Genomic DNA, 24,060 nt, shown 5'->3' on the forward strand with positions numbered 1-24,060 from the left:
TCGTGGCTCTTCCGTTCGGACTAGCCACGGCCCCTCGGGTTTTTACGAAGATCCTGGCCCCCGTATTAGCCATCCTAAGGGAACAGGGCATTCTGATCATGGCCTACCTAGACGATCTTCTGGTAGTCGACCACTCAGCGGCCGGTCTAAATCGGGCAGTGTTGCTAGCAGTAAACTGCCTAGAGTCCCTGGGTTGGGTTCTAAACTGGGACAAATCGGCTTTACAGCCCACAAGAAGGTTGGAGTATCTAGGTCTGATTTTAGATACAAGACAACAACGGATCTTCCTGCCCCAGTCCAGAGTGGACTCGATAAGGGAGTTAATCCACATAGTCCTAAGCAGCACAAGGCCATCTATACGCCTCTGCATGCGCCTGTTGGGAAAGCTAGTGGCCACCTTCGAGGCAGTGCCCTATGCCCAGATCCATTCTCGGAGGCTACAGAGAGCAATTCTCACGGCCTGGGACAAAAGACTCCAGGCCTTGGATCTTCCCATTTCCCTTCCCTATGCGGTAAGGCAGAGCCTGTGTTGGTGGCTAGTCACAAAAAATCTTCTGAAGGGAAGATCGTTCAATCCCCCCTCATGGAGGATAGTAACCACGGACGCCAGCCTATCAGGTTGGGGTGCAGTCCTAGACGATTTAACCCTACAGGGGAAATGGTCAAGGGCAGAATCAGCCCTACCCATAAATGTCTTAGAGATCCGAGCAGCTCGGTTGGCTCTTTTGGGCTGGACGGAGGTTCTGCAGGGCTCCCCAGTAAGGGTACAATCCGACAATGCCACTGCCGTAGCTTATATAAACCACCAGGGTGGCACCAGGAGTCAGGCAGCCCAAAGGGAGGTAGATCGGATCTTTTCATGGGCAGAAGCCCATGTCCCCTGCATCTCAGCTATCTTTATCCCCGGGGTGGACAATTGGCAAGCGGACTTCCTCAGCCGCCAACAGATGTCCCCAGGGGAGTGGTCCCTCCATCCCGAAGTGTTCCAGGTCATTTGCCGGAAGTGGGGTACTCCGGAGGTGGACATTATGGCGTCCAGATTCAATGCCAAAGTAGCAAACTTTGTCTCTCGAACGAGGGATCCATTGGCCTGCGGGACAGATGCCTTGGTGTGTCCTTGGCATCAGTTTGCGCTAATCTATGCCTTCCCTCCAATACGGATGCTACCCCGTCTTCTTCACAGAATTCAAAGGGAACGCAAGCCAGCGATTCTAGTGGCCCCAGCGTGGCCCCGAAGACCTTGGTACTCCTTGATAAAAAGGATGACCGTAGAGGAGCCTTGGGTCCTCCCTCTACGTCCGGACCTCCTCTCACAAGGGCCATTCTACCACCCTGCCTTACAGGCCCTAAATTTAACGGCCTGGCGGCTGAGTCCCTGATTCTCAGAAACAGAGGCCTTTCAGGGCAGGTCGTTTCTACCCTTATAAACGCAAGAAAACCAGTTTCCAGGTTAATATACTATAGGGTGTGGAAGGCCTATATTACCTGGTGTGAAACCAGGAAATGGGATCCCCGCAAATATACTATTGGGAGAATCCTGGAGTTTTTACAGTTGGGAGTGGAAAAAGGTTTGGCGGTCGGCACAATCAAGGGGCAGGTGTCTGCCTTGTCGGTCTTCTTCCAGAGATCGTTGGCTGCCCATTCCTTAATGAAATCCTTTTTACAAGGTGTTATTCGGGTGAATCCCCCGATTAAAGCTCCCCTGTATCCTTGGGATCTAAATTTGGTTCTATCGGCCTTGCAAAGGCAGCCCTTTGAGCCCTTGTCCGTGATTCCTTTGGTCCTTTTGACTAGGAAACTAGTGTTTCTGGTGGCCATGGCATCCGCCAGAAGGGTGTCGGAGTTGGCAGCCTTGTCATGTAAGGCACCTTATTTATTATTGCATAAGGACAGGGTCGTTTTGCGGCCGCTTCCGTCCTTCCTGCCTAAGGTGGTATCAAATTTTCACCTTAATCAAGATGTGATTCTTCCATCATTTTTTCCAAAGCCTTCTTCTAAGGAAGAGAGGTTACTACATTCCTTGGATGTAGTTAGAGCTGTAAAGATTTACTTGGAAGCTACAGCCCAGATTCGTAAGACGGACGTCTTATTCATTCTGCCGGAAGGGCCCAAGAAGGGCCAGGCAGCGTCTAAGGCCACTATTGCTAAGTGGATTAGGCAGACGATTATTCAGGCCTATGGCCTGAAGGGGAAGAGTCCACCCTTATCGGTTAAGGCTCATTCCACTAGAGCTATAAGTGCCTCTTGGGCAGCGTATCACCAGGTCCCTATGGCTCAGGTCTGCAGGGCAGCAACCTGGTCATCTGTCCACACATTTGCAAAATTTTATCAAATAGACGTTAGGAGGAACGCTGATTCAGCCTTTGGGCAGGCGGTACTGCGGGCCGCAGTTTAATCTCCTCTTGTCCGGTGGCACCTCTTGTTTGTTTTTTTCTGGTTGTCTCCCTCCCCTCATGGAGCATTGCTTGGGGACATCCCATATGTTATGGCTATGCTGCTCTGTGTCCCGTGATGTACGATAAAGAAAAAGGGATTTTTATTAACAGCTTACCTGTAAAATCCTTTTCTTGTAGTACATCACGGGACACAGAGCTCCCACCCCTCTTATGGGGAATTTTGGGATGCATATTGCTTGCTACAAAACTGAGGTACTCCCACTATGGGTGGGGGTTATATAGGGAGGGAACTTCCTGTCGGAGAGTGCCAGTGTCCATCACCTGAAGGTACACTATATAACCCATATGTAATGGCTATGCTGCTCTGTGTCCCGTGATGTACTACAAGAAAAGGATTTTACAGGTAAGCTGTTAATAAAAATCCCTTTTTTTAAAAAATGGAGAGAAACTATGCGTTACTGAGAAAACAATTGATGTCCCACTCCACATTTAACCCAAAAGGGACAAAACTTTTCATATTAAAGATCCACTGGGTTTCAGATTTAGATATAGAGCGTACTCCGAGTTTATTGCTCAAAGTAGACGAAAGATCATCATCGTACAATATTGTAAAACCAATCCTTGTTTTATTTCAAATACATAAATTCACTCACATTGTGTACATCTTGTAAAAAGCCTTGTATAAAATTGCTCACGACAGTTCTTCTCCTCACAGTGAGCAATGTTATACCAGTCTTTTTACAAGATTTACAAAATGCGAGTGAATTTATGTATTTTAAATACTAGAGCGTGATTTGACCCGAGGGGGGCTTTCATTGAGGTGAACAGGTGTTCCGTCAGATTAGGCGACCCGTCAGAATTGGTAGTGATGAATGTGACGTTCCGTCGCCGCCATCTTGCTACACCCCTCACTCCTCAACAGTAAAGGTACACCGAGAAGGGGGCAAGCGGACATCTTGTTAAGCCCCATACACACGGTAGAATTTTTTGACAACAAACTTTAAAATTCCCAGGTTTTCAAAAAAAATCTTACCGTGTGTGTGTGTGTACGCTCAATCGGACAAACTTTTTCGGTTTTCATCGGACAAACTTTTTCGGTTTTCATCAGACAAACTTTTTCGGTTTTCATCGGGCAAACTTTTTCGGTTTTCATCGGACAAACTTTTTCAGCAACAAAAGTCCTACGGTGCAAAGTCCTATCGTGTGTACAGAAATCCATCTGACTTTTGTCCGAAGTACAAACATGCATGCCCAGAACCAATGTTAAAATCAACCAACAATAGCAGAAGTTGACCAAAGGGTGGCGGTATAGAGCAGAAAAACCATGTGATGTTGGGAAAGTTTGCAGAAAAGTCCTGCCGTGTGTATGCTATGGGTGTGCCCGGCCAACTCCCTTCAAACAAAAATCCACGGAAAGGTTTGTTTGAAGTCCGATCGTGTGTATGAGGCTTTACACCCATCGGAGTTTTGCATTTTACACTTTCTTTTAACAGTAAACTGAGTTGATATAGTGAAATACAGTACTTACAACTCCGTGTAAATGTTTACATGTTGAATTTTAAAAGCAGCGAACTTCTGTCCGATTAGCAAGCATGTGAGATTAGCAGGCTTGCCGCCGCTTTTAAAATTCAACATGCACAGTCAGACGGAGTTGTAAGTACTGTATTTCACTATATAAACTCAGTCTACTGTTAAAAAAAGTGTAAAATGCAAAACTCCGGTGGGTGTAACAAGATGTCCGCTTGCCCCCTTCTCAGTGTATCTTTACTATATTAGAGTGTGAGGTGTAGCAAGATGGCGGCGTCAAAACTTCACTTCTGTTACCAATTCTGACAGGTCACCACATCTGATGGAACACAAGAATTGCACCTAAAGGTGGCGGTGACAACTATCTTCTTTATCACCTGTTTTTATTAATGTGTGGCACGGATTTTGCAAAGGATTGATTACACGTTTTTATCACAGACGAATCTGCATATATACATTGGATTGCATGTGGACTTATTACTTTAATGTTTATACTTTATATATATATTTACCGTATTTTCTGGCGTATAAGACGACTTTTTGCATCTAAAATCATGCCCCAAAAGTCGGGGGTCGTCTTATACGCCGGGTACCTGTCTGTCAGAAGGCGGCCATCCATTATTCAAAAGCCGCGCCACCTCCTCAGACTGTTCTGTGATAGGCGGAACACTAATTTTCCCAGCAGAGCCTTTGTTCAGTGTTCCGCCTATCACGGATGCCTTCTTATCCTCGGCCTCGGACGAGAGGACATCCGTGATAGGCGGAACACTGAACACAGGCTCTGCTGGGATAATTATTGTTCCGCCTATCACGGAACAGCCTGAGGAGGAGGCGCGGCTTTTGAATAATGGACGCCTGCAGCCCGAGAAACTCTGCAAACAGGAGAAGGTAGGAAGATCATCGAGGCAGGCATACTGGCACAGTGAGGCAGGCATACTGGCATAGTGAGGCATGTATAATGGCACAGTGAGGCAGGCATACTGGCACAGTGAGGCAGGCATACTGGCACAGTGAGGCATGTATAATGGCACAGTGAGGCAGGCATACTGGCACAGTGAGGCAGGCATACTGGCATAGTGAGGCATGTATAATGGCACAGTGAGGCAGGCATACTGGCACAGTGAGGCAGGCATACTGGCACAGTGAGGCATGTATAATGGCACAGTGAGGCAGGCATACTGGCACAGTGAGGCAGGCATACTGGCACAGTGAGGCAGGCATACTGGCACAGTGAGGCAGGCATACTGGCACAGTGAGGCTGGCATAATGGCACAGTGAGGCAGGCATACTGGCACAGTGAGGCAGGCATACTGGCACAGTGAGGCATGTATAATGGCACAGTGAGGGGTCGTCTTATACAGTGAGTGTATCCCAAAACCAGCATTTTAGCTGGAAAATTAGGGGGTCGTCCTATACGCCGGCAAATACGGTATGATTGCTGCACTGATTTGATTTGCACAGTATACTTATCTTTTATATATTTAGGATTAGCACACTATTATTCCTATGTTATTTCACATATTTAGTGTCAGATCACTATTGAATAGTTGCAGCTGTTCCTTTTTACAATTTCTTCTCATAGCAGCACGTGGGTATTTTTATTATATCAGTGAAGGTGATTGTTCCCATCTGGTAGCTCACTGCAACCATTGTCAGATACAAGTGCCTCTTCAGAGCTGACATTGCTTTGTTTCTGTTCAGATTCCCAGAGTGTCCGGCACGAATCTTGGCAATTAAAGAGAAGCTGGAGCAGTATGGTCTGGTGGATCGCTGTGTTAAAGTACCTGTAAGTGTTGCAAGACTTGTGAATTGCTGGCTAAGGAGATTAATGCTGATAAAAGTGAAGGATTCTCATATAATTGAAAAGCTGTATACCGTTTTAAAATGAGTTATGGAAATGGCTTAAAGGGGTTGTAAAGGTTCGTTTTTTATTTTCTAAATAGGTTCCTTTAAGCTAGTGCATTGTTGGTTCACTTACCTTTTCCTTCGATTTCCCTTCTAAATGTTTTTTTTTTTGTTTGTCTGAATTTCTCACTTCCTGTTCCTCCTCAGTAAGCTGTTCTGGCTGACTAACCCCCAGGCAGAACGACTCGGATGATGGGGGCAAGTTTACTGAGGAGAAACAGGAAATGAGAAATTCAGACAAAGAAAAAAAACATTTAGGCCTGAATCACACTAGTGCGTTGCGTTTTGGAGCTCCGTTGTCTTTGCGAATTTCTCTATAAGGTGTTCTGCAGATCAACTGCGTTTTAGCTGCAGATCAGGTGCGAATTTGGAGACCTGGGAGAGGGGAGGGGGAGGGGAGAAGTGTATTTAACTGAATGAGACAAATACTGAAGAGAAATGAACACATCTGCGAATTCAGCTGCGTACCCATAGAAGATAATGGGACTGAATTCGCACCTGAGCCGCACCGCAAGACATAAAAACTGCACACGGTTTGGAGGCAATACGCAGTGCGGATGCATCGCACATATGTGAACCAGCCTCATTGAAAACAATGTATTTTGAAATGTCCTGCGAATTAGATGCGGTTTAAGCCGCACACAATTCGCATAGGTGTGAACCTGGCCTAAAAAGGGAAATCTAAGGAAAAGGTAAGTAAACCAACAATGCACTAGCTTAAAGGAACCAATTTAGAAAATAAAAAACAAACCTTTACAACCCCTTTAACCACTTGCCTACTGTGCACATGCACCCACTTCCTGCCCAGACGAGATTTTAGCTTCTGGCACTGCGTCGCTTTAACAGACGTGCGACGTGGCTCCCCAACAAAATTGACGTCCTTTTTTCCCCACAAATAGAGCTTTCTTTTGGTGGTATTTGATCGCCTGTGCGGTTTATATTTTTTGGTGCTATAAACAAAAAAAAAGAGCGTACATTTTGAAAAAAACACAATATTTTTTACTTTTTTCTATAATAAAAATCCCATTAAAAAAAATAAAAAAATTATCTCAGTTTAGGCCGATACGTATTCTTCTACATATTTTTGGTAAAAAAAAACAAAAAACGCAATAACCGTATAGTGACTGGTTTGCGCAAAAGTTATATTGCCAACAAAATAGGGGACATAATTATGATTTTTTTTTTATTGATTTTTTTTACTAGGAATGGCAGCGATCTGGGATTTTTTTCGGGACTGCGACATTATAATGGACACATCAGAAACTTTTGACACATTTTTGGGACCATTCACATTTATACAGTGAACAGTGCTATAAATATGCACTGATTACTGTATAAATGTGACTGGCAGGGAAGGGGTTAACCACTAGGGGGCGAGGAAGGGGTTAAATGTGTAGCCTAATCAGTGTTCTAACTGTAGGGGGAGGGGGGTGACTGGGGAAGGTGACCGATCTGTGTCCCTATGTACAAGTGACACAGCATCGGTCTCCTCTCCCTGACAGGACGTGGAGCTCTGTGTTTACACACAGAGCTCCACGGTCCTGCTCAGTTACTGGGCAATCGTGGGTGCCCAGCGGCCATCGCGCATTGTGTTCCCGCATTGTGTTCCCAGTAGCGGCTTTAAATGACAGGACGTCATATGACAAATGAGTCCATTCCTGGCCAGTCCCATCCAGGTACCAGTACAGACCTTAGGCCACCAACTTCACTAAAGCTCCACCTGATCCTTTTTTCAAACGAAGGGTCATGGTGGTCTGGTAAGTAGGCACTTACCTCTACCTCTCACCGGGTGTCGCCAGTTTGATATCTGTTCCATGGTGATGGTGTCTACTCTCAAGTCAACCATTTGATGCATGGACTTACCAATGCTTATCATTTAGTGATCATTGCTGCATTTTTTGGACCTGTTTGCACCAATTTTTTGAGGTTGTTATTATAAAAGCACTTGCACTTTAAATCACTATTGTATTGTTGACCTTATAGTTAATATATTGTTTCAAGCTAGAATTTGGAATTTATCACCTACTATTAGCGCCCCCTTATTATTATACACCCCCCACATTAGCAGAAGTTACCCAAAGAGTGGCGCTAAAGAGCTGTAAAATCACGTAGTTTCATGTTTGTTGGCCGACAATTCTTTGCCGTTTGTATGTAAGACAAGTTCATGGCAAACGCCCTTCGGACAAACGTCCTACGCTTTGTCTGCGGAAAATCCTATCGTGTGTATGAGGTTTTAGAGTGAGTAGTGACTTTACTAGCACAGATGTAGACTATGCTGTCCTCAGAACAAGGAACAAGTAAAAACAGCTTCTGACAAGTAAAACGTGGTGGCCCCTAGGGATGTCCGTGTATATCCGCAGAATTACTTTAAGGCCCCATACACACTTAGATTTTCTGCAGATTTTTGTCTTCAGATTTACCAAAACCATGTAGTGCAAAGGCCTCTCTGATTGCATACAAATTGAAACTCTTAAGCCTCGTACACACGATCGGACTTCCATCTGACTTTTCCGTGGATTTTGGTCCGAAGGGCGTTGGTCATGAACTTGTTCTGCATACACACACGGCCCAACATTTTCAGCCAACATTCACCAAACCACGTGTTTTTTCAGCTCTTTACTGCCACCCTTTGGGCAACTTCTGCAATTGTTGTCTGATGTTTAGCATTGGTTCCAAGCAGACGTGTTTGTACTTTGGATTTTAGTTGGACGGACTTGTGTACACACGATCGGATAAACGTAACAGATTTATTGCCAGACAGTTGGTGAGCATGAACAGCCAACATTTGTTGTCGTTAATTCAGCCAACAATTGTCTGATGGAGCATACACGCGGTCGGATTATCCGACACAACACGTCCATCAGACAAGTATGGCCATAAAATTGGATCGTGTGTACGGGCCTTTAGCGTTTGACTTCATATTATATGGTTTTGGTAAATCTGAAGACACAAATCTGCAGAAAATGGTATGGTGTGTATGGGGTCTTACTCTGCTAATGCCAGGCCATTCATGCTAGGAAAAGCTACAACACTTTTTATATAGTGACAAAGCTTCTCTGCCCTCTACATTCCTAATGGCCCCATCACTATATTGGGCTGACTCATTGGTCAGTAAGAATATGTCGGCCAAGCCTACAGTTTATACCTAGAAGCACCCTTTCTTTTTTTTCTTCCTAAAGTGACAATCGTTTCTAAACCCCAAAACCAAAACATAAAAAATTGCAGATTACCAGTCCATAAATATAATGTCAGCATCAGCTTTCTTTTTTTCCTCACTCCTGATTAAGGATGAGCTGCGGCGTGTTTGCATAGAACATGCGCAGAGCCCGCCACGAAGTGTGCACGGCGCTGTGCTAAACACAGCCAGGTAGACATTGTCCCGATGCTCGGCTGCAGGGATCGTGAAATGTCTCCCTGGCTGTTATTAGCGCAGCGCCGTGCAGACTTCCTGGCAGGCTCTGCACGTGTTCTATGCGAACACGTCAGAGCTCATCCTTACTCCTGATGGTTGAATGAAGTATCATGGAAAAGGCATGTGCTGTTAGGCCCTTTTCACACTGGGGCGGGGGCGGCGGCGGCGGTAAAGCGCCGCTATTTTTACCGCCATTTTTGCAGAGGTTTTTAGCCACTAGTGGGACGCTTTTAACCCCCCCTAGCAGTCGAAAAAGGCTTAAACCCACCCGGAAAGCGCCGCTGTAGTGGCACTTTGCCGGCGGTTGGGCCGCGCTGCCCGTTGATTTCAATGGGCAGGAGCGGTGGAGGAGCACTGGTGGAGGATGCTGCTGGCAGGAGCTTTTTTAACATCTTGCCAGCGCATCGCATCAGTGTGAAAGCCCTCTGGCTTTCACGCTGAGACTGCAGGGGAGCCTGAAAAGCGCCCCAGTGTGAAAGGGGTTTAAGGGAGAGGGGAAGTTAAATGACCCTTCATGGGCAAAGTAATGGTAAACTTTGATTATAGGCTCACTTAAAATAAAAGGAACCATAATTGCTACTTACCTGACTTGTTGGCAGTGAAAGGGTGAATGTGGTTGTGCTGATGACATGATTATGTTTTACAACAGGCTAGAGAAGCATCGGATGCAGATCTCCTGCTTGTTCACAGGTATGAGGCCTCTGAGATGGACACAATTGTCTTCCTGCTACCCGTTGTAACAATAGAGATTGTAATTGGTTTGTGTTTTCTCTTTGTTCTATTTAGTTCAGACTTTGTAGAGTTAATGAAGTCCACTCAGGAAATGACCGAGGAAAAACTCAAAGAGCTTTCAGATCGCTATGACTCTGTTTTCCTGCACCCTGTAAGTAAAGTCTGCCTAAGAAAATCTATCTATCTATCTATCTATCTATCTATCTATAGTGTGTATATATATCTATCTACATCAGGGGCAGGGGCGGACTGGGCCAGGGGACAAGGATGCGTTTTCCCCCTGGGCTGCTCTGATATGCTCTGCAAAGGCTGCCTTGTCGCCAGCTCAGGACCGCACATGCAAATAGAGCTTACTTTTGGTGGTATTTGATCACCTCTGCGGTTTTAATTTTTTTGCGATATAAACAAAAAAAGACCAACAATTTAAAAAGGAAAACAATCTTTTTTACTGTCTGCTATAAAACATATCCAATAAAAAATTAAAAAAAATCGAATTTCTTCATCAATTTAGGCCATTATGTATTCTGCTACAAAAAAATCCCAATAAGCGTATATTGACTGGTTTGCGCAAAAGTTATAGCGTTTACAAACTATGAGATATATTTATGGACTTTTTTTTATTGTTTTTAATAGTAATGGGTGATCAGCGGATTTTAGAGGGACTACAACATTGCAGAGGACAAATCTGACACTTTTTGGGGACCAGTGACATTAATACAACGATCAGTGCTAAAAAAATGCACTGTAACTGTACTAATGACACTGACAGGGAAGGGGGTAATATCAGGGGCAATCAAAGGGTTGTTTTTTTTTTTTCTACAAGGCTAGATAGATTAGGCTTAGAACATGGCAAAGAGTAGGTTTAGCATTAGTTTTGACTAAAATTCCACTTTAAGCCACTGTGTCGCCTCAAATTTAGGGGTTGGAAAGCAAAGTGTTTACATATTAATACTGATATGTATATCTTAGCAGGATTTTTTTTTAACATGTAATAGAAAACGATGTTGAGATTTATTGAAAACAATAAGGTTTTGACTTTAGTCACATAAAATGTTTCCTTTTTCTACAGGCTTCATTCGCTACCTCCTGTCTGGCTGTCGGCTCTGTCTTGCATTTAGTCGATAAAGTTGTGAAGGGGAAAATGCGCAATGGGTTAGCAGTGGTCAGGTGAGGGCCATTGGTTTAAACTATATAATATTTGTCGTAATATCTGAGATTTGTACCCTATTCAAAACCTACCTTCAGCCAAAACGGTTCTGTTAGCCTTGATTGCAGTGGGAAAAGAACTGCTACACATGTGTTTGATTTCCTGTCCTAATAACACAAGGAGTTTATTTACTAAAGCCGGAGAGCGCAAAATCAGTCTCACTTCTGAAACCAGAAACCAATTGGCTTCCAGGGTTTATTGCCAAAGCTTAAGGCCCCATTCACACTTTGGATCCCAAAGTCGCATGACAAGTTGCACCACATGTTTTCCTATGAGTACCGTTCATATCTGTGCGACTTCAAAGTAGTTCCTGCACTAATTTGGTCTGACTTTCATGCGACTTGAGGTCCACAGACCTCAAGGTAAACCTTCAGAAGGCGCATGAGAGTCACACCCGCATCATATGGATGCGACTTTGAATGAGTGTGACTTGTATATAACCAAAAAATTTGTTGGGTTTCTTTATTTTCACGAATTTCACATTTTCAGTACCATTGGAATTCAAATCGGTCAAAAATTGATCGACTGATTAGAATTTTGTGTGAAGAATTGCTGGTTGCTAAGGAGAGCGGGCTGGTAGGCCGGCCGCTGCGTCATTTACAATGGCTGTTAGTGGGTTCCACACTGACAATTGAATGTAAAAAAAAGTATTCTGGCAATACAAACAAGAACAAATGAGGATACCAGGACACATGCCCTCAACAGGGGGGGGGGGGGTGCTGTGGGGCAGACAAGTTCTGCCCCCCCTGTCCCAAGGCACCTTGTGCCAATGCTGTCTGCGGCCAGGGGGACTTATCGGAATCTGGAAGTCCCCTTTAACAAGGGGGGCCCTCAGATTCCAGTCACCTGTAGCTCCATCATCACAACGCCCACCACACTGCCGACTCGGAAAAAAAACTCTGGCCCCAACGAACGCTTCAGCCGTGCAACAGCTCTTAAATACCTAAGGGCCATGTCGCATGCGCAGTAGGGAACCGGGCAGTGAAGCCGCAAGGCTTCACTGCCTAAATCCCTCACCAAGGATGGCGGCGGGGGCAGCCGAGAGATAAGCGATTGCTTGGCCTCGGCTGCCGACATTGCTGGCACGCTGGACAGGTAAGTGTCCATTTTTTAAAAGTCAGCAGCTTCAGTCTTTGTAGCTGCTGGCTTTAAAAAAAAAATATTTGGGTGGACCTCCGCTTTAAAACAGAGTCAATGGCTTGGTATTTTGGACAGTTAATTTATATAAGAGAACTTCCCAAAACATGGCCTGTTGGGGGTATTTGAGGACTGAGGTTGAGAATCACTGTTTTATGGGACTTTTGAGGGTTTACATTGAGGTCTATGGACCTAAAGTCGCATGAAAGTCAGACCAAGGTAGTGCAGCAGCTACTTTGATGTCCCACAGATATGAGCGTCACTCATAGGGAAACATGGGGTGCGACTTGTCATGCGACTACACACGGTCGGAATTTTTGACTAAAAGCTCACATCAAACTTTTCTTGTCGGAAATTCCGATCGTGTGTACACGGCATTAGGCTTTGGCAATAAAACCTGGAAGCTGATTGGTTTCTTTGCAGAAGTGGGTCTGATTTTACACTCTCCGGCTTTAGTAAATTAAAATCACGATCTCATATAGTTATAGTCTGTATTCAAACCACTTTAAGCAATTTTTCTTTCCTGTTGTATTTTTTTGGCAGGCCTCCAGGACACCACGCCCACACTGGCAAAATGAACGGATACTGCATGTTTAATCACCTGGCCATTGCGGCCAAATATGCTCAGCACAATCTCGGGGTAAAGCGGTGAGTTTCAGTGTGATAAGGCAACATTATAATTATAATATGGCAGCTAAATTCCATTTTCTCTTCCTTCAGGGTGCTGATTGTAGACTGGGACGTCCATCATGGTCAAGGAACACAGTTCATATTTGAACACGATCCCAGGTGTGTAACTTTACTTGTGGGGAGATCTGTCATTGTCTTATTTTCATTTTTATATATATATATATATATATATATATATATATATATATATATATATATATATATATATATATATATATCTGTGCTTTGAGAAATATAAAGACTCCATATTTCTGAAAATGCTAGCTTCGTGACTGTAACTGACCTTGACCCAGAAAAAGTAGTCTCAATTGTGATCTTTGAGAATGATTTACTGCACAGTACCTGCAGCTTTTTTTATTGCTTTTTATGAATAAACAAATACTTTAATGCCCATGGACGGGGCACAAGAGCATATTAAACCCAAGAGCAAACATATATTATATTGCAGCTTAGCAATTCTTAGATGTCATGGCTGCATTAGATTTATTTTTTAGGCTTTCTTTCTTCTATTGTCAATATGGAATAGGAAAATACTGCGCTAACCTAATAAAGTGACATCAAAATTATAAACAGAGAAAAACACAGCAGCAGCTCGAACGTGAGATAACACATCAAGAAATGCAAATATTGTAAATGAGCTGGTAGATGATAGAAGGGTGAACACTCAATAATGACACCAGCAGCAAAGTGTGTACCGCCACCATATAGATTTCCTGCTTACCAGAAGGCAAGCTATGTGATGCCTGTATGGTGATCTCACTCCGGACCTGCATCCAACACCAACTTGCAGGGTAAGGAGAAAAAAGCTCATACCTCCAGGCAACCGAGGAAACCATCAATCGTATACCAGTTCCAGTAGAAGCGTCAGACATTCGGTCCTGAAGCAGAGAAGGACACCTGAGAGACTCCAGTTAGACGAGGCGGCCAAGAAGCAGCTCATACACTTATTAGGCAGCTGTGTGATGGGGAGCCTCAGGATCCGCTATTCAGCGCATGCGCCGCACCCTTTTTCTCTCTACCTTGCCAGCCAGCCTAGTGCTGTGCTGGTGATCTGGCCAGTAAGTCTGTTGTTTTTCAAAAGAACAAGCTCTCTTGCAGATTGGATCAGTTGCAGGGATGAGAGAAACCACATAACACAGACAAGGTGTTTACAATGATCAGCCTTTGTTTCATTATGTAAAAACCTTCACCCCCCCCCCCCTCACAAAAAAAAACCTGCTTGCTGTTACTGCTTATAACATGTTAGCTGGAGCTTGGCTTCACTGTGTTAGTGTATTTAAATCTGGTAGTATATCTTACACTCCCCTCCCCCCGGACTGACATTGCTGCTGTCCAAATATGCACCCTGTGCTCCTTCATCCAGAGTGTAGGCACTGTAGTACAGGAGGTGTGTTACTGGCCAGATCACCAGGGGAGAACAGTGGGGAAAGAAGAAAACGAATACAGCCATCAAATCTAACTAGAAAATGCATTTCCTGCAGAAAATGCGTGGGAATGCTGAATTGCTAAAGCCAACTGGATGAATAGCTTAAATCCGTAAGAAAAAGTTGAAGAAGTGAGAATAGTTGGATAAGTAGGACTGGTTTTAAAATAAACATGAATTTCATTAAAGTTTAACACCACCACTAATGTATGAAAGATGTGGAATATTTAAAGGCTTTTTGAAAAGCTGACAATATACTGAATTGTTGGCTTTAAAAGTTTGCAAAGAATGAGCCCAATACACTCTTTTTAATCGATAACATTTCTTGAAATGATCACTAAACTTAAACCGCTTTTTCACAAAAACTGTAAAAGATATCAAACTGAAAAGATATAGCCGGATAGCTGAATATTTTGTGAACATTTTAAAGTATGTTTGGCGTCTGTAGGTGAAAGTATGAAGGAGCTGAAACTTTTGGGAGCAGAAGAAGATTTTAAGGATTTGAAGCATGCTCTCATTGACTTCAATGTTAAAAAAAAAAGTGTTGAAAAGCTTAATATTTTAAAAAGTATAAATAGTAGAAAAAAAGTTGAAGTCCCATCTGAACATTTTAAAAGTTGAATGGTTTAGCTGAAAGTATGCAGAAGTTACACAGCACCAAATAACGTACGGAATAATAATCCTTTAGGAGCGGTGAATACCGCTTTGCGGGCGCTTTTAACCCTTTTTCGGCTGCCAGCGGGGGTTAAACCTGCCCCGCTAGCGGTCAAAAAGCGCAGCAAAAACGGCGGTAAAGCACAGCTATTTTTAGTTTTTTACCGCCGACGCCTGGGCGCTTTCTGTGTGAAAGCACTCTTAGCCTGAGAAAGCAGGCTGGTGTGTCTTTGCGCACTTTGAAAAGGTTATTGAATCTGGTAACACTGAACTTGATAGTACCCGGAATGAAGTGTAACTCCTTAGTCCAGTGTTTTCATTAACTACTTCAGCCCTGAACCATTTGGCTGGCCAAAGACCAGAGCACTTTTTGCGATTTGGCACTGTGTCCTTTTAACTGACAATTGCGCGGTCGTGCGCCGTGGCTCCCAAACAAAATTGACGTCCTTTTTTATCCACAAAAGCTTTCTTTTGGTGGTATTTGATCACCTCTGCGGTTTTTATTTTTTGCGCCAGGGGGCCAGAATTTTTTATTTCTTTGTCTGCTGTTGCTACCACTTTAAATATTTGTTATATTTAAATGTTGCTAATACGTTTTCCCTTTTTATTCCTTCCAGTGTGTTGTATTTTTCCATTCACCGATATGAGAACAGAGAATTTTGGCCCCATCTTTCTGAGTCTTCCAGCAGCGCGGTGGGGAAGGAGCGAGGGGAACGCTATAATATTAATGTGCCCTGGAATAAGGTGATGTTTGAGATTCCTGCCTTATAATTTGCGGTCTCTACCTTGGTCGCCTTACTTTGGAGCTGGTATGTAATATCCGCAAAATTGGTCATTTAGTCTAAAACAAACTTCTGTTTTTCTCACAGATTGCAATGAAGGATGCAGATTATATCACAGCATTTCTCCATCTCCTCCTCCCTGTTGCCTATGAGGTAATCACTATTAGCCAGATTCATGTAGACGTGCCTAACTTTAGGCAGGCGTAGCGTATCTCATATACGCTATGCGGCCGTAAGTTAAAGAGGCAAGTACAGTATTAGCGTCCTAAGTTACGGCGGCGTAGTGTAAATGTGCCGGCGTATGCACGCCTAATTCAAATGTGGAAGAAGTGGGCGTGTTTTATGTAAATTAAGCATGACCCCACATAAATGACGTTTTGAACGAACAGCGCATGCGCCATCCGTGGACGTAACCCAGTGCACATGCTCCAAATTACGCCGCAAAGACTCATTGCTTTCGACGTGTACGTAAATTACGGCCAGCCCCATTCACGGACGACTTACGCAAACAACGTAAAAATTTAAAAATGCAACGCGGTTCCGACGTCCATACTTAACATTGGCTGCGCCATCTTTTTGGTGGTTTATCTTTACGCCTGAAAATGCCTTGCGTAAACAGCGTATCTTTACTGCGACGGGCAAGCGTACGTTCCTGAATAGGCGTATCTCGCTGATTTACGCATTCTAGGCGTAAATCAGCGTACACGCCCCTAGCGGCCAGCGTAAATAGACAGCTAAGATACGACGGCGCCAGCGGTCGTATCTTAGCAACATTTAAGAGTATCTCAATTTGAGAATACGTTTAAATATACAGCGGCGCAGATTCGGAGTTACGACGGCGTATCTACTGATACGCCGTCGTATCTCTACCTGAATCTGGCTATATGCCACCATCTTTTGAAAACTTTTAACCATTTCAAATATCACAACTTGGTATATGTGTGTAATGTTTAATTTCGTTATATCTTTGGAATAAACAGCGCTGTGCAAACGTTTTAGTTTTATTAATGAACAAAATTGAAAGTAAATGGACAGAAGAGAAATCCAAATCAAATCACACCAGATGCAGTTCCGTGCGCTTTTTTTCTGCACTAAAAATGCATGCACAGTGTTTTCCATGTATTCCAATGGCTCTAGTTCACACCATGCAGTCAGGTTTCCGGTGCAGAAATGAAAGTAAAGGGTGCTGCATTTTTTCTGCACAGAACTGTACTGGAACATAGTAAACTGTTTAAAAAATGCACTGGAGCGTCATGTGATGTCAACTGTAAGCAAAAACTGATCCGAAATGTATGCGGAGTGCATTTTTGGTCTTGTGAACTGGCCCTTAAAACAGCATCAGTTCTTCTAGGCACACAGGGCCAGATTCACGTAGAATCGCGGCGGCGTAACGTATCATAGATACGTTACACCGCCGCAATTTTTCATCGCAAGTGCCTGATTCACCAAGCACTTGCGATGAAAACTACGCCGGCGGCCTCCGGCGCAAGGCGGGCCAATTCAAATGGGCGTGTGCCATTTAAATTAGGCGCGCTCCCGCGCCGGACCTACTACGCATGCTCCGTTTCTTAACTCCCGTCGTGCTTTGCACGCCGTGACGTCATTTTTTTGAACGGCGACGCGCGTAGCGTACTTCCGTATTCCCGGACGGCTTACGCAAACGACGTTAAATTTTGAATTTCGACGCAGGAACGACGGCCATACTTTAGACAGCAATACACTTGCTGACTAAAGTTAGGGCACCAAAAAAAACGACTAACTTTGCGACGGGAAACTAGACTAGCGGCGACGTAGCGAATGCGAAAAACCGTTGTGGATCTGCCGTAACTCCTAATTTGCATACCCGACGCTGGTTTACGACGCAAACTCCCCCCAGCGGCGGCTGCGGTACTGCATCCTAAGATCCGACAGTGTAAAACAATTACACCTGTCGGATCTTATGGATATCTATGCGTAACTGATTCTATGAATCAGTCGCATAGATAGAAACAGAGATACGACGGCGTATCTCATTTGTGAATCTGGCCCACAGTTTTTGAATAAACTTGGCAGGTAGGTTGTTCCAAAATTCTTAAAGACCTAATCACAGATCTTCTATGGATGTAGGCTGCCTCAGATCCTTCTGTCTCTCCATGTTTTCCCAGACAGACTCCATGATGTTGAAATCAGGGCTCTGTGGGGGCCAAACCATCACTTCTAGGATTCCTTGTTCTTCTTTGAATGCTGAAGATAGTTCTTAATGACATTGGCTGTATGTTTGGGGTTGTTGTCCTGCTGCAAAATAAATTTGGGGCCAATCACACACCTTCCTGATGGCATGGCATGATGGCTACTGTAGGTATCTAACTGGGTTTCTCAGCATTGAGGACACCATTGATCCTGACCAAATCTCCAACTCCATTTGCAGAAATGCAGCTTCAAACTTGCAAAAAGGAGCCTCCACCATGCTTCACAGTTGCCTGCAGAGGCTCATTATTGTACCGCTCTCCAGCCCTTCACCAAACAAGCTGCCTCATGCTACAGCCCAAATATTTCAGATTATCAGTCCAGAGCACCTGCTGCCATTTTTTTGCTCCCCAGTTCCTATGTTGATGTGCATAGTTGAGCCACTTAGCTTTGTTTCCATGTCGGAGGTATGTTTATTTTTTTATTTTTTGTCTGCAATTCTTCCATGAAGACCACTTATGGCCAGACTTCTCCTGACAGTAGATGGGTGTACCTGGGTCCCACTGGTTTCTGCCAGTTCTGTGCTGATTGCACTGCTGGACATTTTTAATTATTTATATGTAAAGGTTTGCATTAGCATGAGTCAGGTAAAAAACATTCTCTGCTCACGGAGCTCTGAGAATCGAGCGATCAGCAGTCTTTGATCACTTGGTTCTCAGTCTTAGAGCCAGCGAAGGACAGATGCAGCTTTGGACTGATGCTGTATCCTCCCAGGTAAGTGTGATTTTGATAAACAAAAAAAAAAAAAAAAACAGAACTTCTCTTTTAAACATACATGCCCTTTTGTCACCAGTCACAGTTGTTTCTGTTTCAGTTAATGACGGTGTTTCCTTCTGAAAACACATACAAATTGATGATCATTAGCACCTGCTTGGCATAATTGGTTAAGTGTACAAAATGTGCAACTGTAAGAACTGATTCTTTTTTAAAGCCAAAGGGTAGTGACACCAAATATTGATTTGACTTAGATTTATCTTCTGTCTGTTGAAAACATTCTTATGCCGCGTACACGCGATCATTTTTCGGCATGAAAAAAACTTTAAAAAAAATGTAATTTAAAATGATCGTGTGTGGGTTTCACATACTTTTTCGGCTTCTGAAAAATGACAATTTTTTTTTCCGAATATGCTGCATTTTTTAACGACGTTTTAAACGATGTCGTTTTTCGGGTTGTAAAAAATGATCGTGTGTGGGCTAAAACAACGTTAAAAACCTGCGCATGCTCAGAAGCAAGTTATGAGACGGGAGCGCTTGTTCTGGTAAAACTACCGTTCATAATGGAGTAAGCACATTCATCACACTGTAACAGACAAATCAGCTAAAGCAGCCCCAAGGGTGGCGTTATCCGCATGGAACTTCCCCTTTATAGTGCCGTCGTACCTGTTGTACGTCACCGCGCTTTGCTAGAGCATTTTTAAAAACCGATGGTGTGTGGGCAACGTCGTTTTAATGATGAAGTTGGAAAAACTTTGTTTTTTTCCATGCCGAAAAATGATCGCGTGTACGCGGCATTACTTTACATTTCTTCACACCTGCCTAAAACTTTTGCACATTACTGTAAGTTGGCATGAACACTGAAAAATAGAAACTAGTAAAACCCTTTTTACTTTTTGTGCCTAGTTTTTTTTATCCACTTTTAGTCTTTCTTATAAGGTATAACTTCGCCTTTCTTTAAAAAAAATTCTTTGCTGGCTTATCATATTTAATTCTTATCAATTCCAGTTGTTACCAGCAAAATTTATTTGGAGGGAAATTACCCTTTTTAACCGCTTGGGATCCGCGCTATGGACGAAAGACGTCCATAGCGCGGCTCTCAAGTGCCGAGTGGACGTCTTTAGACGTCCTCTTGATGTCATTCCCTGTGCGCGCCACTGGGGGCACGCAGCGGGGAAACAACGTGCCCGGTGCATCGCTTGGGAGCCGATGCGAGTGCCTGGCGGCCGTGATGTCCGCCAGACACCCGCGATCGTCGGTGACAGCAGGGACGTGGAGCTCTGTGTGTAAACACAGAGCTCCACGTGCTGTCAGGGAGAGAGGAGACCGATCTGTGTCCCTTTACATAGGGACACAGCATCGGTCACCTCCCCCAGTCAGTCCCCTCCCCCCACACAGTAAGAACACAATGAGGGAATACATTTAACCCCTTCCTCACCCCCTAGTGTTAACCCCTTCCCTGCCAGTCACATTTATACAGTAATTAGTGCATTTTTATAGCACTGATCGCTGTATAAATGTGAATGGTCCCAAAATTGTGTCAAAAGTGTCCGATACGTCCGCCGCAATATCGCAGGCCTGACAAAAAAAATGCAAATCGCAGCCATTACTAGTAAAAAAAAAAAAAAAATCATAAATCTATCCCCTATTTTGTAGTCGCTATAACTTTTGCGCAAACCAATCAATATACGCTTATTGCGATTTTTTTTTAACAAAAATATGTAGAAGAATACGTATCGGCCTAAACCGAAGGAAATTTTTATTTTATTTTTTAAAAAATTGGATATTATTATAACAAAAAGTAAAAAATATTGTGTTTTTTTTCCAAAATGTTCTGTTTTTTTATGTTTATAGCGCAAAAAATAAAAATCGCAGAGGTGATCAAATACCACCAAAAGAAAGCTCTGTTTGTGGGGAAAAAATGATAAAAATATAATTTGGGTACAGTGTTGTATGACCGCGCAATTGTCATTCAAAATGCGTCAGTGCTGAAAGCTGAAAATTGGTCTGGGCACGAAGGGGGTTTAAGTGCCCAGTAATGAAGTGGTTAAAGTATTTATTTTACTCATTTGTCTTTGCAGTTTCAGCCACACCTTGTACTGGTTGCAGCTGGATATGACTCTGTGGTGGGAGATCCAAAGGTAATATCAACTTGTCCATGTTCCAGGAAGAAGCATTCTTGTAGACCTGATTACCACCTTTCCAAGTAGATACACACACACACACACACACACACACATGAAACTCTTCCTAAACAGACCTTGCAGGGGAAATTGCATTCTAGCAATATAATCTGAGTTGGTCACAAATATTAGCTGTGTTTTGTTTTCAGGTAAAGAAGTTTGCCCTAGCATAGTTTTAGCATATTGTTGATCAACTTGAAAACGACAAATGTCAGAAAAAGATTTAGTGTTTAAGTGGTTAAACTTTCCTAATTTACATTCAGAAGTCTATTCCTTTGATGTAAAAGACAAATTGTTACAATGTTTAGACTTAACCGCTTGCCGACCACCACATGCACTTTTACGTCGACAGAATGGCGCGGCTGGGCAAATTGGCATATATATTTGTCCCCTTAAATTTGCCAGCCGAGTGGTCGCGCTCCCTGCCCGCGGGACCCACGGACTCGATGTCCGCCGGTGTCCCGCGATCTGGTCACAGAGCTGCAGAACAGGGAGAGGCCAGTGTAAACAAGGCATCTCCCTGTTCTGCCTAGTGACACTGTCACTGATCATCTGTTTCCTGTCATCGGGAGCAGCGATCAGTGACATGTCACGGCAAGTTACGCCCCCTAAAAGTTAGAAGCACTCCCTAGGTCACACTTAACCCCTTCAGCGCCCCCTACAGGTTAATCCCTTCACTGCCTTTTTATAGCACTGATCACTGTAAAAATTACAATGGTCCCAAAATGGTGTCAAAAGTGTCCGATGTGTTCGACATAAAGTCGCAGTCCAAATAAAAAAAACGCTGATCGGCGCCATTACTAGTTAAAAAAAAAAAAATATTAATAAATATGCCATAAAACTATCTAGATCTGCAACTAATGGTCATTTTTATAATCGATTAGTTGGCCGATTATTGTTTCGATTAATCGGATAATAGCCCAAAAAAAAAAAAAAACATAGCATTTTTTTTTTTTTTTGGGCCAATTTGTTGTTGGGCAGATTACAAAACACAAATTGCCACAAAAAACACATTCCATGCTTTTCTGCAGCTTCTCCATTGAAGTATATTGAACCCAAAAAAACAAAATAGCACCGCTTTGCGTTAAAAAGTCCTTCCCTTTCCAAATACGCAGCCACCGAAAAAAAAATCATGGATGTGAACGTGTCCCATAGGAAAACATGTAAATGAACCGTAGTGTGTTTCTGCAAAAAACACCAAAAAACAGAGGTGTGACCCAGGCCTGAGATGTTTAGTAACATAATGGGGTTAAAAAAACAAAAATAAGTACAAAAAGAGCAAATAATCGCTACTGTAAGGGGTTTATTTTTTTACTGTGTGACAGTGAAAGTAATATTTACAGTAGCAATTTTCTATTTTGTACTATAAAGGGCTAATTTTAGTTTTTTTAACCCCATTATGTTACTGGCCGATTAATCGATCATGAAAATTGTAATCGATTAGTTGTTTCGGCCCTAAAACTATCCCCTATTTTGTAGACGCTATAACTTTTGCGCAAACCAATCAATAAACGCTTATTGCGATTTTTTTTTCTTTACCAAAAATAAGTAGAAGAATACGTATCGGCCTAAACTGAGGAAAAAATATGTTTTTTTTTATACATTTTTTGGGGATATTTATTACAGCAAAAAGTAAAAAATATAGATTTTTTTCAAAATTGTTGCTCTATTTTTGTTTATAGCACAAAAAACAAAAACCACAGAGGTGATCAAATACCACCGAAAGAAAGCTCTATTTGTGGAAAAAAAGGGACGTCAATTTTGTTTGGGAGCCACGTCGCACTACCGCGCAATTGTCAGTTAAATCAACGCAGTGCCGAATCGCAAAAAGTGGCCTGGTCTGAAGTGGTTAAAGTGCTTGTAAAACCTTACATATCACTTTTTGAAAGCCTATAATAAGGCTTTCCTATAGCTACCCTGGATATCTCTTAAGCATGCACGGTTAGGAGATATCCCTCTGTATCTGCCGAATCATCGGCACATGCGCACTGAAGCAACGGCACGTTGCGTCAGTTGGACTGTGCGGTTTCCGGCTGCTCCCGCACGCATGCACGTGAGTGATGTCGCGCGGCTCCGGAAGGATGTCCCCGGAGTCCGCGGCCCTGGAAGGAAGAGGGGCGAGAAGATGGACGCAGCCTGCACAGGGGACAGCGCTGGATTCGTTTGCAGGTAAGTGTCACATAATGGGCTAGTATGAGATTATGCTTTTAATTGGCAGGCTGTGCAGGGAGCAAAAGAGGAAGTAAAACTTATCAGGGTTTACTTCCTCTTTAACATTCCACTGATAAAGAATGTTGTAAAACTTGGCAGACTGCCCGGAATTTTGACACCTGAGAGCAGAGCGAATTCTCTGCATACAAAAGATCGGGAAATACTTTGTCAAGATCGCAACGGGGGAAAAAATTGCAATAACGATTCTTGACGATTAATCGTGCAGCTCTAGTGTATAGTGGAGGAATCTATCACAGTAGCGAAGCTGTCTATTATAGCAGTGTTGTAGAGGAGTCCTGTACACAGGTGGTACACTGACACACTCACCATTCTGTTTTGTGATTTGTAGGTAGATTCAGGTAGGGGCGCGCAAATCTAAGGCGGCGTAGCCTAGCGTGTTTACACTATGCCGCCTTAAGTAAGAGAGGCAAGTACTGTATTCTCAAAGTACTTGCCTCCTTACTTAGGGCGGCGTAGCGGAAATGCGGCGGGCGTAAGGGCGCCTAATTCAAATGTGTTGGAGGGGGGCGTGTTTTATGGTAATGAAGCTTGACCTCACGTTTTTGGCGTTTTTCCTTACTGCGCATGCGCCGGGCGCCTACATTTCCCAGTGTGCATTGCGGCTAAGTACGCCACACGGGCCTATTGATTTCGACGTGGACGTAAACGACGTAAATCCCGATTCGCGGACAACTTACGCAAACGACGTAAAAAATTTGAATCTCGCGGCGGGAACGGCGGCCATACTTTAACATTGTTATTCCACCTAATAGATGGAATAACTTTAGGCCTGCTAATGCCTTACGGAAACGGCGTAAACCGACTGCGGCGGCCGGGCGTACGTTCGTGAATCGGCGTATC

The 24,060-nt window shown here is 43.5% G+C and overlaps 1 protein-coding gene across 4 annotated transcripts in view; it reads left to right on the plus strand.

Moving 5' to 3' along the window:
* HDAC6 (histone deacetylase 6) overlaps positions 1-24,060 on the plus strand; it is a 126,387-nt gene that overhangs the window by 23,013 nt on the left and 79,314 nt on the right. For all 4 annotated transcript variants that reach the window (XM_040324559.1, XM_040324562.1, XM_040324561.1 and 1 more), the window contains exons 5-13: positions 5,625-5,709; positions 9,890-9,930; positions 10,027-10,123; positions 11,042-11,139; positions 12,860-12,964; positions 13,037-13,105; positions 15,701-15,827; positions 15,953-16,018; positions 20,887-20,946. In XM_040324559.1, the coding sequence (XP_040180493.1) occupies positions 5,625-5,709; positions 9,890-9,930; positions 10,027-10,123; positions 11,042-11,139; positions 12,860-12,964; positions 13,037-13,105; positions 15,701-15,827; positions 15,953-16,018; positions 20,887-20,946 (748 nt within the window). The remainder of the gene's footprint in view (positions 1-5,624; positions 5,710-9,889; positions 9,931-10,026; positions 10,124-11,041; positions 11,140-12,859; positions 12,965-13,036; positions 13,106-15,700; positions 15,828-15,952; positions 16,019-20,886; positions 20,947-24,060) is intronic.

The sequence above is a fragment of the Rana temporaria genome, chromosome 9 (assembly GCF_905171775.1).
Source record: "Rana temporaria chromosome 9, aRanTem1.1, whole genome shotgun sequence".
Lineage (NCBI taxonomy): Eukaryota > Metazoa > Chordata > Amphibia > Anura > Ranidae > Rana > Rana temporaria.